We start from the raw sequence: 20,429 nt of genomic DNA, 5'->3' as shown, positions 1-20,429 counted from the left end.
GAGAATAAACTTCCTAATTCATTGTATGAGGCAATGCTAGCCTCACAGAATGAGTTATGAAGCCAAAGGAACTACCAAAAAAAAAAAAAACCTTACCAACTAATATTCCTTATGAATATTGATACAAAAACTCTCAACAAATACAGGCATACCAAATTTGACAGTATATTAAAATGATTACACATCATGACAAGGGAGGATTTATTTCTGAAAGGCAAGGATGAGTCAACATACAAAAAAAAGTCAGTTTAATACCACACATTAAAAGGATAAAATTTTTAAAACCTATGATCATTTCAATTGACACATAAAGAACTTTTACAAAATTCAGCACTTTGTTGTGATAAAAACACTTAACAAACTAAAAATAAAAGGAAACTACCTAAACATAATAAAGGCCATCTACGAAAAACCCACACCCAATATTGTACTCAATATTGAAAGACTAAAAATGTTTCCTCTAAGATCAGGAATATGACAAAGATGCTCACTTCCACCACTTCTATTCAAGATAGCACTGGAAGTCCTAGCCAGCTCAATTAGGCAACAAAAAGAAATAAAAGTCATCCAAATTGAAAAGGATGAAGTAAAATTATCTTTGTTTGCAGATGACAGTCTTACATGTATAAAACTCTAAAAAATACAGATACATAAACATGAACACAAAATGTTAGTACTCATAAACAAATTCACCAAAGTTTCAGGATACAAAATCAATACACAAATATTAGTTGCACTTCTTCCATTAGCAATGAACAATCTGAAAACGGAAAGTAAGAAAATCACTTCATTTACAATAACATAAAAGAGAATAAAATACTAAAGAATTAACTTAATCATGAGGGCAAGCAACTTGTACACTCAAAACTACAAAATGTTACTGAAGAAAATGAAAAAGACACAAACAGGTGGAAGGATAGTCTATGTTCATGGATTGGAAAACTTAATATTTTGGAGATATCAATACCACCCAAAACTATCTAAACTAATCAATACAATTCTTCTAAAGTTTCCAATGACATTTTGGAGAAAAAGAAATATTAATCTTAAAATCCACACAGAATCCCAAGAGGCCCTGAATAGCTAAACAATATTGATAAATATGAGGAAATTTGGAGAATTCCCACTTTCTGATTTCAAAGGTTACTACAAAGCCATGGTAATCAAAACAGTGTGGAACTGACAAAAAAACAGACGTAAAGACCAATGGAATAAAAGAAAGCACTCAGAAGAAAATATTCACATACATGGTCAATTGGTTTTCCACAAATGAGCCAAAACCATTCAGTGAGAAAAAGTCATTTCCATAACTGATGTGGGGAATACTGGATATCCATATGCAAGAGAATAAAAATGGACACCTACCATACACAGTATAGAAAATTAACTCAGAATAAATCAAAGACCTTAATGTAAAAGCTAAAACTATAAACTTCTTGGAAGAAAACATAGGAAAAAACTTCAGGATATTGCAGTTGCCAGTGATTTTTTGGGTTTGCCACCATAAGCACAGGCAACAACAACAACAAAATAGGTAAGCTAAATTCCATCAAAATTAAAAACTTTAGTACAAGAAAAAGTACAATTAATAGAGTAAAAAGGTAGCCCATGGAAAGAGAAAAAAATTGCAAATTATATTTCTAATATGAGATTAATATCCAGAAAACAAAGAACTTCTACAAGTCACCACCACAACAAAAAGCAACCCCATTCAAAAATGGACAAAGGCCTTACTAGAGGATTCTCCAAAGAAGATATGCTAATGGCCAATGAGCACATGAAAAGGTGCTTAACATTACTAGTCATTAGGGAAATGCAAATCAAAACCACAGTGAGATACCACTTCACACCCATTAGGATGATTATTATTTAAAAGGTGGAATAACAAGCATTGGTGAAGATATGGAGGAATTGGAGCCCTAGTTCAGGTTGGTGGGAATGTAAAATGGTGCAACCACTGTGGAAAATGATACAGCAATTTCTCAAAAAATCAAACATACCATAGGATCCAGTAATTCCATTTCTTGTTATATGCTCAAAAAAAGTAAAAGCAGGGGGCTTGAACAGATATTTGTACATCAATTTTCATAGCAGCATTATTACAGTAGCTTAAAGATGAAAGCAACACAAATGTCCATCAACAGATAAATGGATAAACAAAATGTGATACATACATATAATGGAATATTATTCAGCCTTATAAAAGAATGAAATTCTGTCACTTGCTTCAACATGGATAAACCCTGAAACTCTTACTCTAAGTGAAATAAGCCAGTCACAAAAGAGCAAATACTGTATGATACCATTTATATGAGGTAGTTAAATTCATAGCCACACAGGCTAGAATGGTGGTTTCCAGGAGCTGGGGGAGGGAGAAATGAGGAGTTGTTGTCTAATTGGTACAGAGTTTCAATTTGAGAAGATAAAAAAGTTCTGGAAATGGATGATGATGATGGTTGCACAATAATGTGAATGTGCGTAATGCCACTGAGCTGTATACTTAAATATGGTTAAAATGGTAAAATTTATATTTTGTATATTTTACCACAGTAAAAATATATATCATCTATAATACATAAATATATATGTATATAAATATATGTACTTATATTATAAATTTATCATATATAAAAACACATTTGCTAGTTAATTTTCCATTTGATAGTTTCTATTACCTAAAAACATCCTAGATGAAAAAAATATCTTTTGAGTACTGTACGTATTTTTATTTTTCTTTGTTTTTTAATTATTTTCAGTTGCTAAAATTCACATAGTGCAAATCTACCAAAGATCTCAAGGGGGCTATAGAATCCTTCAGCTACTCAGTTTCCTCCCCTAGAGGCAAACTCCATTACCAGTATCTTTTTACCCTTCCAACGACATTTTACATGTATGTGTTTGAATGCACACTTGGTAGATTTTATTTCTTTTTTTTTAACCTGTCATAAACTATTATTTGTTTATTATTATAGTTGACAAATAAAAATTATATTTATCATATACAACATGATGTCCTGAAATATGTATACCTTGTGAAGTGGCTAAACCGAGCTAATCAACATATGCAATACCTCACATAGTTTTTTGTGATGAGAAAACTCATCTATTCTTTTAGAGATTTTCAAGAATACAAAACATTATTAACTACAGTCACCATGTTGTACAATAGATCTCTTGAACTTATTTCTCCTATATAACTGAAATACTGTATCCATTTACCAACATCTCCCCACCACATCCCCTCCCAGCACCTAGTAACCACAATTCTACTCTCTATTTCTATGATTTCAACTTTTAAAAATTCTGCATATATGTGACATTATGTAGCATTTGCCTTTCTGTTCCTAGCTTATTTCACTTAAAATAATGTTCTCCAGGTTCATCCATGTTGTCACAAATGACAGAATTTGCTTCTTTTTTAAGACTGAATAGTATCCTATTATGTACATATGCCATATTTTCTTTATCTATTCATCTGTTGATGAACACTTAGGTTGATTCCATGTCTTGGCTATTATGAATGGTGCTGCAATAAACATTGGCGTGTAGATATTTCTTTAATATACTGATTTCATTTCCTTGGATATATACCAAGTAATGGGATTCCTTGATCATATGGTGGTTTTATTTTTAATTTTTTAAAGAACTTTCATACTATTTTCTATAATGGCTATACTTATTCACATTCCCACCAACAGTATGGAAGAGTTCCTTTTTCTTGACAACCTCACCAGCATGTGTTATCTTTTGTCTTTTTAATATTAATTATTCTAACAGATATAAGGTTATATCTCATTGTGGTTTTCATTTGCATTTCTCTGCTGACTATTAATTTAGTATTTTTTCATATACCTGTTGGCCATTTGCATGTCTTCTTTTGAGAAATGTCTATCTATTCAGGTCATTTGATCATTTTTTAACTGCATTATTTGTTTTCTTTAACTGGGTTATTTATAATATATACATATATTTTATTATTATTATACTTTAAGTTCTAGGGTACATGTGCACAACGTGCAGGTTTGTTATCTATGTAAAATTTAAAATTTTAAAAAAGATCAAGTGTGTCTCACAGGTCTACTCAACCAAACCAGAGGACCTCTAGGAAGCTTTGTGGTGTGGTCCCCTCTGCCATCTATGTAGAAGCCAAAAAAATACAGAAGAGGTTATTTCAAAAACACCTGGCTTTTGTCTAATGGATGAATATTACTGAAACCTAAGAAAGTTTCACAAAGTGTTTGCGAAAACTGCTTCATCAGGTATAGTGTCAGCACTGTCTAAAAAGACCAGGAAGAATACAAGAAGGAAAGAAGACTATAAAACATATGAAATAAGCCTTACATCTGGAAGATATAAAATTGTGATGATTTATGTACCTAACAGAGCCCCCAAAGACATAAAAACAGAAGTCAACAGATTTAAAGGGAGAAATAGGCAATTCTACAATAATAATCAGAAATATCAATACCCAAATTTTATTAACAGATAAAATAATTTACAAGAATATCAACAAGAAAACAAAAGACTTGAACAACCACTACACACAAACTAAATATTACAGATGTCTATAGAACACACCACCTATCACAACAGATGAACATTCTTTTCAGTACATGGAACTTTCTCCAGCATAGACCATAAAACAAGCCTTAATAAGTTGAAAAGAGATTTGTTGTTGTTGTTGTTGTTGTTGTTGTTGTTGTTGTTGTTGTTGTTGTTTGAGACAGAATCTACCTCTGTTGCCCAGGCTGGAGTGCAGTGGCACGATCTAGGCTCAAGGCAACCTCCACCTCCCACGTTCAGAAGTTTGAGACCAGCCTGGCCAACATGGTGAAATCCCATCTCTATTAAAAATATGAACCCATTCTGGTTTCTTTCAGATTACAATAAAATGAAATGGGACTTTAATAACAAAAGGGAATTTAGAAACTCACAAATATGTGGAAATCAACACAACCTAAATAAGAAATGAACGAAATCAAAAGAGAAGTTAAAAAATACTTTGAGATGAATGAAAAATGAAGATACAACATATCAAAATTTACAGGGTACAGCTGAAGCAATGCTTAGAGAAAAATTTATAGCAGTAAATGTTTATTATTATAAAAAACAGATCTCAAATTAATGCAAACTTCCACCTGAAGACACTGGAAAAACAGAGCAAACTAAATCTAAGGTAAGCAAAAGAAACAAAATAATAAAAATTAGAGCTGAATTTCATGAAATTGAAAAGAGAAAAATCAATAAAACCAAAACCTGATTCTGTGAAAACATTACCAAAATTGACAACACTTCAGCTAGATTAACCAAGAAAACGGAGAAGACTCAAATTATTAGAAATGGAAATGAAAGGTGAAACATCACTACAGACTTTTTTTTTTTTTTAGACGGAGTCTTGCTCTGTCACCCAGGTTAGAGTACAGTGGCACAATCTCAGCTCACTGCAACCTCCGCCTCCCAGGTCCAAGCAATTCTCTGCCTCCACCTCCCAAGTAACTGGGATTACAGGCACCTGCCACCATGCTCAGCAAATTTTTTGTATTTTTAGTGGAGATGGGGTTTTACCATGTTGGCCAGGCTGGTCTTGATCTCCTGACCTCATGATCCACCCAGCTCAGCTTCCCAAAGTGCTGGGATTACAGGCGTGAGCCACCGCGCCTGACAAACATCACTACAGACTTTTAAAAAACAAAAGGAATTATAACTGATTACTATGAACAATTGTATGCCAATAACATAAAATAGCATAACGACTGAAATGAAATGGACAGATTCCTAGAAAGACATAAAACACTGAAAGTGATTTGAGAAAAATATAGACAATCTAATAGCCCTACATCAATTAAATATTTGAATTAATAATAATAAAAAAACCTACCCACAAAGAAAAGCCCAGACCCAGAAGCCTTCACTGGTGAATTCCACAAAACATTGAAAGAAGAGCTAATACCAATTATTCACAAACATGTCCACAAAATAGAAGAGAAGGGATCACCTCTCAACTCATTCTATGAGGTGAAGATAACCATGATAACAGCGCCAAAGACATTGCAAGAAAAGAAAATTGCAGACCAATACCTGCTATAAAGATATAAAAATGCTCCACAAAATACTAGCACAATAAAATCCAGCAATATATGACATGGCCAGGTAGAATTTATCCCAGGAATGCAATGTTGTTTTAACAACCAAAAACCAAAAATATAACATATAAATAAATAAATAAACAAAAAACATATGATCATCTCAATAGATGCAGAGAAAGCATTTGGCAACATCCAACACCTTTCATGATTAAAAACACTCCACAATTAAGAACAGATAGAAACTTCTTCAACTTCATAAAGGGCATTTATGAAAATCTAGTTACCATTCCACTTAACTCACAAAATTCCATAATTAGAAATTCTTCCAGCTCTAGAAATAAAATCTGCCCAATTTTAATAATGGACAAAAAATCTGAATATGATTTCTCCAAAGAAAATATACAAGTGGCCATGAAGCCTATGAAAAGATATTCAACATCATTAGCCACCAGTGAAATGTAAATAAAACCCACAATGAGATACACACTAAGGTGTGTGTCACAACCACTAAAGTGTCTGTAATCAAAATAGCAGATAATAACAAGGGTTGGGAGAATGTGGAGAAATTAGAACCTCCATATACTATTGGTGGGAATGTAAGGTGTGATCACTTTAGATGACAGTCTAGCAGTTTCTCAAACGATTGAAACATATGATTCAGCAATTTCACTCCTAGGTATACATGTAAGAGAAAACATATCCACAAAAATTGTGTACATAAATGTTCATAATAGTATATTTGCAATAGTAAAAAACTGGAAACAACCCCAAATGCCCATCAACTGGTGAATGAACAAACAGAAATGTGGTATATTTATACAATGAAATATTTGGTAATCAAAATAAGTTGAGTACTGGCACGCTGTAACACGGATGAACCTCAAAAACATTGTGCTGAGTGAAAGAAGCTAGTCACAGAGGGCCACATATACTATGATTCCATGTATATAAAATGTCCAAAATAGGCACATCTATTAGAGATTGAAAGTACATTAGAGGTTGCCTATGGCTGAAGAGATGGGCATTTTGAGGAGTGATTGCTAAGTGACACCAGTTTTCAGAGTAATGAAAATGGTATAAGGTTGATTGTGGTGGTGAATGCAGAACTCTGAAGAAGCTAAAAGCCACTGAATGGTCCCATTTATATGAGTGAATTGTGTGTTATGTGAACTATGTCTCAATAAAGCTGTGGGAAAGAAAAATATATGCCTAACATAATCATTAGGAGAATGCAAATTAAAACCACAATGAGAAACTACTACACATCTATTTTAATAGCTAAATTATATGTTTTTCAAATCTGATACTACTAAGAGCTGAAGAGGAAGTACAGCAATAGCAATTCCTACAGTTGCTGGTGAGGATGCAATTTGGGAAACATCATAAAAGGTTGTAACATATTTAATTCTAGTTACTTATTCATGGGTTCATGTGCCTAGTAGACTGAAATCTCTGAAGGAAGGCTCTTAGATTTATTACCCTCCACATCCCTAGAGCTCAGCTCAGGGATCCTTGCTGAGTTGCTGCTAATAAATATGCTAGGAATTGGACTGAACTGGAGCTTCAGTCACACACCTAGATACCAAATCTGGATTCTGTTCAATCATTAAAGCCTATAAAGGAGGCTGCATACAAAAGCTGAAGCCATGATTTGGTCCCAAAGGGACAGAGGTCGCATGAAGGCCAAGCCCACATCCGGGGCTTTGTTAAACCATGCAAATCCATTACCAGGAGGGTGCCTGCACATAAGAGGCACACCACGCAGGTAGGCCAGATCAGTTTGTTTGTGATGAAGGTAAAATAAGATGAATGATGGTCATTATTCTAACTGTATACATTGAGAAATTTTTTATATACTAAGTCAAGTCCTGAAGAAAAGATAAATGTGTCCCATAAACACACAGGTTTTTTTTTTCAAGCCAGGATAAAACTCAACGTTTTTTTTGCCTCTGACCTGTGTTTACTTGCCCCCTCACTATACACTCACATCTCCTCACTAACTTCAGAACCTTGCTACACAACTTTTAAAACAAGGGATGTTGAATAAGGCTGGTGTCATTGTTCCTCCAGCAGAAATGCAGGAAGCCATTCTGTACTTACAGTAGCCAGACAGATGTCCTGTAGGCCTGTTGTTCTGCAGCTCTGACTCAGTCCCCAGGGCAATGTGAGATTTCTTGTTGGAATCTTGCAAAAGCATCAAAAACACCTTTCGGGGAAAAAAAAAACAGCCATGTATTATTTTATGTTTCTATACACATCGCATTTCTTTTCTTCTGCCTCAATTGCCTAATCCGGTTGTGACAACATATACCAAACACGCCCCATATATTTCATTTAGCCATCCATTTAATTGGCATAACTCTAAGACTACCTAGGTCTCAGCAAAACAGGCTACCCATAGGATGCAAAGATGAATGAAACTTGACTGTGAACTCCCAGACCCTCACGGGCTAGTGGAAGCTGGTCAAATGCATAGGCAGTGGTAGGCAGGGAGGGGACAGATAGCAACACAGTGTATCCAATTCAACTTAAGTTTGTGACTCACTGTACCAGCATCTTAGGAATTCAGAGGTGAATCAGACAATAAAATTGCAATGCTCAGTTTACTTACAGTAGATGGGATCTCATACATAAAAATCCCCATTAAATGTGTGCTTTCCATGGGCTATGATATATGATGTCACTAAGGTAGTTAATCAGATAACTTGCTTGAAGTCATTTCTTGGTTAGTAGTGGAGGCAGAAGTCCAACCTCAGTTTATTCAAAGCCAAATACTATGACTAAAGTAACAAAAATAAGGTGAGAAAGCAGAAGTGCAAGCAGACACAAAGGGAAATGATGTGGGGTGGAGAGACATCGAGGGCCTTGAGCTGCACCTGGATCGCTGGCAGGGATTTATGGAGTGATGGAAAGAGAATCTCTAAAATAAACATTGGGCAATGCATGAGAAGCACAAAAGTCAAGGAGACATCGCCCTGCAGCAGCACAGTCCTAACTGCTGGAGTTCCACTCTTGGCAAGATGTGGGCCGGCTGTGTCTGCAGGCATAAGACTGCACCACCCAGAGTGTTGGCTGCCTCATTGTATTAATAAAACAGAGATGATGATCACAGTATTTAAAGTTGAGTAGATGATGGCTGTAAAGTGCCAGACACAGACTCTGGAAGCATGCAGTAAGTCTTCTATTATTCATGTGGTTAGCCAAGGTTTCCTGAACGTTCTCTGTGGGCCATGCACAAAGCTAGGCACTGTGCATTGCCACTCTCTCCCTTAGCATCATCTGTGCAGGTGCTTCCATCACCCCTTCCTCTGCACATATCCATAGAGATATTGGTCCCTGGCCCTGGCCCCTCTCCAAGTGACTCCTGCTGGGCCAGCGTCACTGTCCATCCAGCTGGTACCTCCCACCCAATGCCCTGGGTAGTGAAGTCCTATACCTGCATATACAGATCTCAGCCCACACTGAGCACCCTGCCTCACTTCTGATTTCTCTACACAACCTCACCATTCTGATTCCTCTAAACAAGCAAAAAGGGATTGACTGTCTCTAGATGTTCCTGAGGAGCCCCCAACCACAAGGAAAGATGGGGGAAGGCACCAGAAAGAAGAAGCCATGAGCAAGCAAGCCTTCAGGAGAGGCATGCAATATCTCTGCACGTGGTTAATTAGTTTGCAGGGAATCCTACTGAGCAAAATCTGCATGAGTAGCACTAGTGAAAGGTCAGATGCAGCTACCTTCATGTGAAAGATAACACTTTGCTGATTCCCAGTAAGACTCCAAGGAAAAGCTGTAAACCTCACTACTATTGCAAATAATAATAATAAGAAGAATGATTAATAACATTTCTGAGTGTGCGCCAGCCATGTGACCTTGGACACATTATTTTACCACTCTTTAACTTAGTTTCCTCACATGATAAATGGTAATAAATAAGAGGCCGGGCGCGGTGGCTCACACCTGTAATCCCAGCACTTTGGGAGGCCGAGGCGGGCAGATCATGAGGTCAGGAGATCGAGACCATCCTGGCTAACACGGTGAAACCCCGTCTCTACTAAAAATATAAAAAATTAGCCGGGCGAGGTGGCGGGCGCCTGTAGCCCCAGCTACTCGGGAGGCTGAGGCAGGAGAATGGCGTGAACCCCAGGGGGCGGAGCCTGCAGTGAGCCGAGATTGCGCCACTGCACTCCAACCTGGGCAACAGCAAGACTCCATCTCGAAAAATAAATAAATAAATAAATAAATAAATAAATAAATAAATAAATAAATAAGACATATTATAGGATTGTTGCAAGCAGTAAATGCATTTATATATAAAGTTATAAAAACGATGCCTGGCATGTAGCATGCTGGCAATGTCTGGTCTTAACAGTAGCTAGATAAGGATGAGTAAGTGTAGTAGGGTGTATGTGCTATGTTTCATCATGTAATTCTCAGATCAATCTGATGAGATGAGTACTATTATCCTCGCTTAAGATGAGGGCACCAAGGCTTAGTGCAGTAAGTCTTCACCTAGTGCATTTATAGGGAATTAAATAGGAAACAATAGAAATAGTGAAAATCAAGAATTATTCATTGACTAAAGATTTTCCTTTATATCTTATTCTAAATGGAATTTTCATTTAATGGTCACATTTAACTATGATTATATGAAGCATACCTTGATAACTAAGGCATTATTGCATTATTGATAACAATATTCATCTGTCCTTTTTGAATTTTCCTTTTCTAGCCCCTCTCATAAAAGGCCATAGTTGTATGTGGTGGGGAGGAGGGTGTGTGTGTGAGTGTGTATGAACATGTGTGAATGTGCATATGCACATGCACATGTTTGAATGCACACATTTGTGGGCATGTGTGTGTTAGAGGAGGAAACAGAATAAGGACAGAGTTTTTGCCCTCAATAATCTCACAGATCAGCAGGAGATACAATCAATTATGGTACGGCACTAAGTATCTGGGTACAACGTGTCTGAAAATTCTGGAACTTTGCCTATGAACAGTGAAAGGCAAGCCTAAGACAATCAGAATGTTATGCGTGCCATCAAGTGGCAACTCACCTTAACTGCAGGCAGGCTGTCCGGGAGGCTCTGAGATTTTGACAAAATGTCAAAGTAGCCCAATTAACAGAGAGGGCAAATAAAGATTACTCTTTTCAAAAGCAATATGACACTGATCACTGTAATCAAAGATTTGGAGTCTTGATGGCAGACTTTGCCTTTGTTATTTTGCATTATAATTCTCACACTGAATCACACAGACAGCAACCGTAAAACTCCCCTTGGCAAGTATTTCAGGTAACCCTAACAACCAGAATAGAACATTACCCAGGGATTTAATGAAAGAAAACTTACAAGAAGGCTCCTAACATTTCACTGAATTCTGGACATAGAATTTCCACATTACATCATTTTACAGTAAGTCCTCACTTAGCGTCATCAGTAAGTTATTGTTCACAACTGCAACTTTAAGCAAAAGGACATACAGCAGGTCCTCAAATAATGTCATCTCATTCAACGCCATTTTGTTATAATGTTGATGAAGGAAAAAAAGTTGTTTTGTTTAAAGTCTTAGTTTCCAAGAACCCATCAACAATGTTAACTGAGTTCTCACTGTATTCCTTCTTATCTGATACATACTTTCCAGCAATATTTAAATCAATATTTATACTGAAAGGTGTTCTTCAAGTTTTTTAAAGTAATTCAAATAAAGAAACGTAAACTCTCTTTCATTTCAACAATTATGAGGAGATGCAAAATACTGCAAAAATATTCTTATTAAGAGTATAAAAGTCCTGATCAAAACATATAAACAATCTTCCAAAAGAGATAGAAATAAAGGTTAGGCAACTGCACAGGAAGTGAATGCAGGCTAAACATCTAATGTCCTGGCTACACTTTCCAATTTAAGAAGAATGCTGCGTTTGTGCATTTAGTATGGAATGACATTATTTATACATATGTCTTCCTCCTCTTTTGGTGGTATTTTCTATCATTGTAACTGAATATAGGCCATAAGCCAATTCAAATGGACCAAATAAGACCTACACCTTCCCACTTTCATACAAAAGAAGTAGAATATTCTTTTCAATCTCATCTAATGTTTTGAATTTCACTGACATTACAAGCTTCTCAAGTCAAAGGACAATCAAGTTGGTCAAACTAGTCATTAATTTTTAGGTAAATTCATCACACAAAGTAAATAAGAATAAAATAAGACATGATGAAATTATGTCTAAAGGACACTAACTAGCATGAAAGTAATTTAAAATGTAACAAAAATATGCTTTAAAAGCAATGCCTATGGTGTATCCACTCTTTCTTTTCAAGGGACAGTAAATTCAAAAGTTTTGGGATTCTTCATTTGGGGATCTACATCTCCTTAATTTAAAAGGGCTTTGAGGTCTAGGCATTTATGACAGCCCAGTGTCATCTCTACACTGATTGTGCTATCAGTCCCTCAGCCATGAGTCCTATGCCCCATCCTTTTGGGTTCTCTGTTTAAAGGGTGTTGTCAAGCAGCATGAGACCCCAGATATGATCTACACTTAAAGTGTCAGTTTGATGGATTGTGTCCTGGAGATGGTCAGTGCAAGGTACTTTTTTGCTTAGATGCTAGAGAAATTTATGAAGCTGACCAAATTTTTGTAAAACAAGGACAATGGAACCCAGCTGAGTGATGACTTGAGCAGAGGAAGAATTTCCAAACTTGACCTACATGTAACATAAGATGTACTCTTTCTGTTTCCCCAAAGTGATTGTTTTTTAAAGAAGCAGAAGATGAAAACACACGGACAACTTAGATGATATGAAACACTAGAGGTACTAGCAACTGCTCTCTAAATATGGGATCTTGGGTAGGGCTGTCCCCTGACATGCTAACACAATGCATGCAGCAAGATTTGTTATTTTACATGAGCTTGTATGAATTTCCTATCACTGCTGCAACAAATTACCACAAATGTGGTGGCTTAAGACAATGTATTTAGTATCTTACAGTTCTGGGGGTCAGAAGCCTAATATGGGCCTTCCTGGGCTAAAATCAAGGGAGAATATACTCCCTGGACTTTCCCAGCTTCTAGTGGCTGCCAATATTGTTTGGCCAATGGCCCCAGCCTCCATCTTTAAAGCTCATCTCTCCAACTGCTGCCTCATCATAACATCACCTTCTTCCTCTCTGACCTTCCTTGATCCCCCTTTGATGTATCCTTTTGATTACATCAAGTCCACCCAGATAATTTGGGATATCTCCTGCCACAGTCCCATATGGGTAACACTTACAGGCTTCAGTGATAAGGACGCGGACGTCGCTGGGGGACCATTATCCAGCCTGTCCTAGAACTATCACACCATCAACACACCTTTGAAACAAGGGCTGTTGATTTGAGGTGTCCCTGGAGACTACAGAACAAGAGAAGTTGGTAAGTAGAGTAGAAAATTTTGGAGTCCAACACAAAATGAAAAAAAATTCAGTGTCTGATTTTGGTCAACTCACTACCTTTTTGGTCTCTTGGTCTCTCAGTTTGCTTATTCGTACAAGGGGAAGATTAAAAGACAGAAGTTATAAAAGGTCAATTCTAGTTCACACTCAGGCTCTGTGTCATCCTATAACACCTTGTTATAAACAGAATGCAAAGAATGGGTCACAGCACTCCGGTCAAAGGGCTGATAGCACAGTCAGTGTTAACAAGACACCAGGCTGTCTGCATAAATGCTTAGACCGTGAGGCTGTTCTAAGTTAAGAAGACCTTAGCCCCCAAATGAAGAATCCTCAAAATACTGAATGTATTGTTCTTTAGGAAAAAAGAAAAAAATGAAAAAAACAACAACAAACAGGATGTCACATGAAAGAAAAAGGGAACAGGGTCTCTCAAAAAAGTAACTGCTTCCTTCTCTTCCTTCCTCCCTCTTTCTTCCTTCTTTCCTTTCTTTCTTTTTTTTTTTTTTTTTTTTTTTTTTTTGGTAAGAAAGACGCCAGATTAGGGTTTGGGGCCAACAGAAAGTGGCAGCTGAAGTGGGGCAGGTTCGCACAAGACAGCATGTGAGCAGAGCAGCAAAGCAGTGTGGAGGCCTTGAAAGATGAGCTGCACACAGGAGGACTGAGGGAAAAGGTAGCATAAGAATGAGTAAGTCGAGTTTCTCATTATCAGTGAAGGGCGGTACAAATAAGGCAAGAGGAAACACTAAATGAATGCTGTGTAATTGGATTGGAATTAGAGATGCCATGTGGAGTTGAACTCCTAGTTTTCTATTTATGGGCAGAAAGAGAAGCAAAAGTAGAGGTGGATCTTTTACCATATCCATGAGGGAACCTCAGAGCAGCAACACCCCAATCACCATGAGCATATTGAGCAGCCAGGATTTCTTGGAGAAATGGCTGATTCTAGAGCCAGGGCTGGGAAAGAATGGCAATCCTAGAACATCTTGTTTTGTCAGGAAGCAGGAAAATGCTCAAAGAATGGGAGGCATGAGTTAAAAGGCACAAAAACCAGCTTGAAGGACCTCCCACTGGCTCAACTTGGTATGACATGAGCCTCAAAGTAAATAATGACCCTACTGAATTGTAACTTATTGAGTAGAATAGAATGCTATGAGTGGCTCCTTATATAAATAGGTCAATGGGATAAAGAGAGAGTTCTTTCTTACTGGACAACGCCAACTAAAACACATGGAAGGAATGATGGAATTAGAAAAATCGCCACTTGGCAAGTGCCATAGTAATAATTTTTAATTCTGGCAAGGAACATCAGAAGATGTAAAAACAGGTGGGTAAGAAAAGTGGAATTTACAGAGTCTCAAAATATGTCCTCAAAAAAAAAAAAAAGACAGAGAAAAGGAAATTAACTTAAGAGTGGGAAAGCCTGGCAGACACCACTTTCCACTTTACCTGGGAAAAAAGATCACCTCACTAGCCATGGGACAGATCAGCCTTGTGTAGCAGGCAGCTAGGAGCAGTGGGACACAGCATCACCCCTGGAATATGCCAGCTAAAAATGCATAACCTGACCAATCACAGCAAAATAGGGCAAACCCATATTGAGGCTCATTGTGCAAAATACGTGGTCTGGACTCTTCAAAAATATTGAGGTCATGAAAGTCAAGGAAACTGAGGAATTCTTGCAGATTGACAGTGACTAAAGAGGCATGCAACTGAGTGCAGCTCGTGATCTTGGACTGGATCCTTTTGCTCTTAGGGACATGAGGGGCACAATTGAAACTTAAATGGGCAAAGATTGTACAGGAATTCTTTTTTCTTAAAAATTGTTCTAAAAAAAAGTCAAAAAAAAAAAAAAAAGATCAAGCCCTACATCTGAGGCCCAGGCTTTACCTCTTAATGCTGTGTAGGATGGGGCAACTGAGTTCATGCACCCAAGGAACTAGCATCCAGAACCTCCTTGGCAAAGGTACAAAGGGAACCCACTAATCAGTATTTAGCAAGCTGGAAGGAAAGAAACTTCCCATCTCAGGCAGGCTCACCAACATTTCTAAAACATTACTAAAAACTTCAAAACTATTAAAAAATACACTGCAAAAATTTACTCTGTTTGCATTATGCCAGAAAGTTTTGTCTTGGCTTCAGAGATTGCTGAAAATATATTCCATATGCAAAGCCAAGTCTTCTAGCTCTCTATGGTCTCATCCCACACAAAGTAAACATTGTAACTTGCCAGGATTGTCCTTAGGTCCAAGCATTGGAGTAGAAAGTACAGATGCCTTAATGAAACTGATGACTATCATGATTTCATTTTAAATCTCCATTTCACTAGCTTGTAGGTAAAGTTGGAGATCATAATTTATAGTAAGTGTATTCCAGTTTAGAAATAAAATATGCTTTTTAGCTGAAGAGCTCAACTGGAGAGTTAATTGGCAGGTCCTCCTCACTCCTGTAAAGTCATCAGGCAAAATGCAGATGAAGGAAGAGAAAAGCACCCTCAGCGCTACAACAGCCATGCTAACTGTGGATCAGTAACAGACATAAGAAAGGAAAGTCAATGCTCACCAAGTGTGAAGAGACAAAATTGGTTGAGACAGACATTTTATAGTCTCTACCAAACAAAAGAAGGTTCTCCAAAAGCCGCAATCTCTTTCCAATTTAAGATACCTTTCTCAAACAGCTCTAAATATGCCATTTATATTTTGTTAGATCTCATATACATTGTATATATAGTCCAGATTCTTTGCCCATGGTTGCCCTTAGAGAGATAATTTCTTTCTTAGCGTCCGTGTGTGTGAGAGATGTGGAAAAAGAGAGATACGTAAAATCTAGTAAATCAATATTTATTTAAGACCTATTATGTGCAAAGCACATACTAAATGTAGAAAGTAGAAATTACTGTAAGAAATTGAAGAAACATGTACTACATCTCCAAAGTAATTGAACAACTTGTTCTGTTGCTCCTCACTGACTAATGAGGAGTTCTTGCTGTTCTGGGGTGGCTAACAGCAAGAACATGAATCCTGGATTTAAAAAATTGCAGAGGCATGTTACATGGAAGAATTATTCTTTTCAGAAGGCGGTGGGGATGAAACTCCTCTGTACTTTGATTGGAGTGGTGGTTCTACAACTCTATACGTTTGTCAAACTCATAGTGGATTTTACTGTAGGAATTTTACATATGAAGTACATAAATATATATTTTTTAAGAAAAGAGGGCAAAGAGGAGGAAGACTGAGAAATTTCCAAAAGGAATACGAATGGGTAAAGTACAAATACAAATATTTTGTAAAAGAAAGGTGACTACTAAACGAAACAGAGATATTTAAGGAATATAGCATAATATGGTTTGGATCTGTGTCGTCACCCAAATCTCACGTCAAATTGCAATCCCTAATGTCCAAGGTAGGACCTGGTGGGAGGTGACTGGATCATGGGGGTGGAGTTTTCATGAATGGTTTAGCCCCATCCCCCTTTGGTAGTGTATAGTGAGTCAGTGAGTTCTTGTGAGATCTGGTTGTTTAAAAGTGTGTGACACCTCCCCACTCTCTCTTGGTCCTGCTGCTGCCACATAAGATGCCTGCTCCCTCTTTGCCTTCCACCTTCCATCCCCAGAAGCAGATGCTGCTATGTTTCCTGTACAGCCTGCAGAACCTTGAGCCAATTAAACCTCTTTTCTTTATAAATTACCCAGTCTCAGGTATTTCTTTACAGCAATGTGAGAATGGACTAATACATAACATAAAAAGAATTTTTAGAAGTTATTCTATAACGCAAGGTATTCTGTAACATTAAAATATAGACAGATTCAAATATAATTGGTGTCTAATCTGAAAATACACCACTGCATATGTGTTTTGGATATAAATAGTAGAAAAAATATTGATAATTCCTCATATTTATGTCACAATCCAGCAATATGTAACCTGCACTCAGTTTAATTATATGATTTGACCTAAACAAAAACTGTGTGTGGAAGATAGGGAAGATAAACCTACCACAGGGATGAGAAAAATGAAGTTAACAAAGAGCTCTTATAACTCAACAATAAGAAAGCAAACAGCCCAATTTTTAAAAAGTGGGCCAGAGACCTAAAGAGACAGCTCATTAAAGAATATATTCAAATGGCAAATAAGAATATGAAAAGTTGCTCCACATCATATGTCATCAGGAAAATGCAAATTAAGGCAGCAGTGAGATACCTCTACACACCTATTAGAATGGCTAAAATCCAGAGCTCTAACAGCACCAAATGTTGGCAAGAATATGGAACAACAGAAACTCCCATTCATTGCTGGTGGAAACGCAAAATGGTGCAGGTACTTTGGATGACAGTTTGGCAGTTTCTTACAAAACTAAAGACACTCTTACTGTAAGATACAGCAGTTGCAGTCTTAGGTATTTACCCAAGTAAGTTGAAAACTTATGTCCACACAAAAATCTGCACACAGATATTTATAGCAGCTTTGTTCATAATTGCTAAAACTTGGAAGCAACCAAGATGTCTTTCAGTAGGTGAATAGATAAATAGACTGTGGTACATTCAGCCACTGAAATATTATTCAGTGGTATAATGAAATAAGCTATCAAGCCATGAAAAGACACAGAGAAAATTTAAATCCATGTTACTAAGATAAAGAAGCCAAATTGAAAAGGCTACAAGGGTTGTATGATTCCCAACTCTGCAACATTCAGGAAAAGGTAAAACTACGATGACAGTAAAAAGATCAGTGCTTGCTGAGGGCTGGGGCTGCGGGCAGGGAGGAATGACTAGGCAGAGCACAGGAGATTTTTAGGGCAGTGAAACTGTTCCATATCATACTATAATAGCAGATACATGGAATTATACATTCATCCAAACCCATGGAATGTACAACAGCAAGAGTGAAGCCTAATGGGCTGGATGGTGATGTGTCCATGTCGGTTCATCAATTGTAACAAATGAGCCATTCTGCAGGGATGTTGATAGTGGAGGAGGCTGGGGGCAAGGGAGGCAGAGGGACACAGAATGCACAATTTGTGCATTCTGCTCAATTTTGCTGAGAATCTAAAACTGCTGTTTAAAAAGTTTTTAAAATTAAAATAAATGAATAAATGTGGTTCCAGCCTAAGTGATTTGTCCAGATTGTCCCCGACAGGAAGTGATGAAACATAAATGCAAGTGTCAATGTTCTTGTCCTGATTCCCAGGCCCTTCCCATGGCAACCATGGGTTGAAGAAGATATGGGGCAGCAGGCCAGTTAGGAAATCCTAAATGTGACTAGAAGGCACTGGGTTTCTTTTGAAATGTTGAAAAGATTGAGGCATATGAAAAAAAAGCATCTAGGACACAAATGCATGTCATCATTTGGGGACTCTGTCATTTGACCCCGTCACAGATCTTGAGGGTTATCCCCCTGGACCCAGTAATTGCATTTCTAGGAATCAGTCTATGGAAAAGCTGGGGGATCCTGTTCTTCGGACTTGTATGGTCTCAATGGTAAAATCAAAACTTTAGAAACAACCAAAGTGCCTTAAAGCAGGGAGGGGAGGAACTACATAAGGACACATTTTTATAAAAGAAATTATGTCACCATGAACATCATGACTATGGGAAAAATAAAAACTGTTCAAGATAAATATTGTGAAATGGGTAACTCCTGTTTTAAAAAAAAAAGATATATGCAGTGATGCAGTGAGATTTCAAGACTGGTTTAGAATTCTGAGCATGGAAGGACTGAAGTACAGCAAGCTCTTAACAGGCCCGAGCTCTGTAGGGAAGAGAGTGGGGAAGGGGCAGACATCAGAAGGAGAAGCATGGACATGGGTCTGGGGCAGGTGGGAGGCTGGACCTGGAGGGTGAGGAAGCAAAAGGAGCAGCCTGTAAACCCCAAGACACACCCAGGTTGCAGCTCCAGCCTTGTCCTCTGGGAGCGCCTGCAGGAGGCTTCCCTCGGTCCCGGGGCACTCTCCGACTGGGGCTCCTCCCAGGGCATCTCATGCAAGTCCCTATCAAGCAGAACAAATGTCGTCTGTCTGTGTGTCACGCGCTGCACTAGAAGTTTCTTCCCTTCAACCCTATGTTGTGGTTCCTTCCATGATTCCCAACCTACAGGTAAGGGCGCCAAGGTAGGGGAGTCATTCTGCAGTGAGGGAGCACCATGCATGGTCAAGCATGCAGACCACTCCCCGTGGCCCTGCAGGCTCTGTCGAGGCCCAGCTCTCTCAGCACCCCAGGGGGTGCAGAAGGAAACATGGAAATCTCAGTATCTATTCCTAGGCGGAACCTATCAGACATAAAGAATTCCTCATATTTAAGACTGATAGGAGCACTGGTGGCCTCTGTGGCCACAGTGACAGTTCTTCAAGTTTCAACAGGTTGCAGCTTTGTAGAGGCCTGTCTAAGTAGATTTTTACATTGATTTATCTAGTTTTTACTAAAATAACACTTATAAAGGAGATAGTGGCTTTAAAAGATTCTGCAGATAATACGAGCAACACAAGCACAGCAAACACGAAACAGCACAGCTGACACTTTCTTACTCCTGTGGGATCTTCATTTTAGTCTCAGATGTGACTAAAAATTCCGACAGACCTGAAAATTAGGGAGGAAAGAAGGATGTAGGCAGGAAGGAGGAAGGGAGGCAAAAAGAGAGAGGTAGGGAAGGAAGGCAGGAAGGAAGGGAATTACTAAGAAGAATACTGAAGTATCTTATTTACATGTGCTAAGGTTATGAATAAGCCTCTCCCTAAATGTATGTTTTACCTGGAGATATTATTGATTGGTCATATATGCCACAAAAATTAACAAAACAAGAGCTAAACATCCACCCGTGATATAAAGGCTTTCCTCACCAGTTTTTTTTCTGTGATATTTAAATTCATAAAATATTGAAGCAAAATGTTCCACAAAATTTCAATCTTCTTAATAAT

General features: G+C 37.7%; 1 protein-coding gene across 2 annotated transcripts in view; it reads right to left on the bottom strand.

Moving 5' to 3' along the window:
• Nucleotides 1-20,429, bottom strand: part of ABCA13 (ATP binding cassette subfamily A member 13) — a 513,749-nt gene that overhangs the window by 248,844 nt on the left and 244,476 nt on the right. For both annotated transcript variants that reach the window (XM_063606228.1, XM_003805826.7), the window contains exon 42: nt 8,187-8,292. In XM_063606228.1, the coding sequence (XP_063462298.1) occupies nt 8,187-8,292 (106 nt within the window). The remainder of the gene's footprint in view (nt 1-8,186; nt 8,293-20,429) is intronic.

This window comes from Pan paniscus, chromosome 6 (genome assembly GCF_029289425.2).
Source record: "Pan paniscus chromosome 6, NHGRI_mPanPan1-v2.0_pri, whole genome shotgun sequence".
Taxonomy (NCBI): Eukaryota; Metazoa; Chordata; class Mammalia; order Primates; family Hominidae; genus Pan; species Pan paniscus.
Note: the sequence above shows the minus strand (reverse complement) of the source record. Positions and strands in the feature narration are given on the sequence as shown.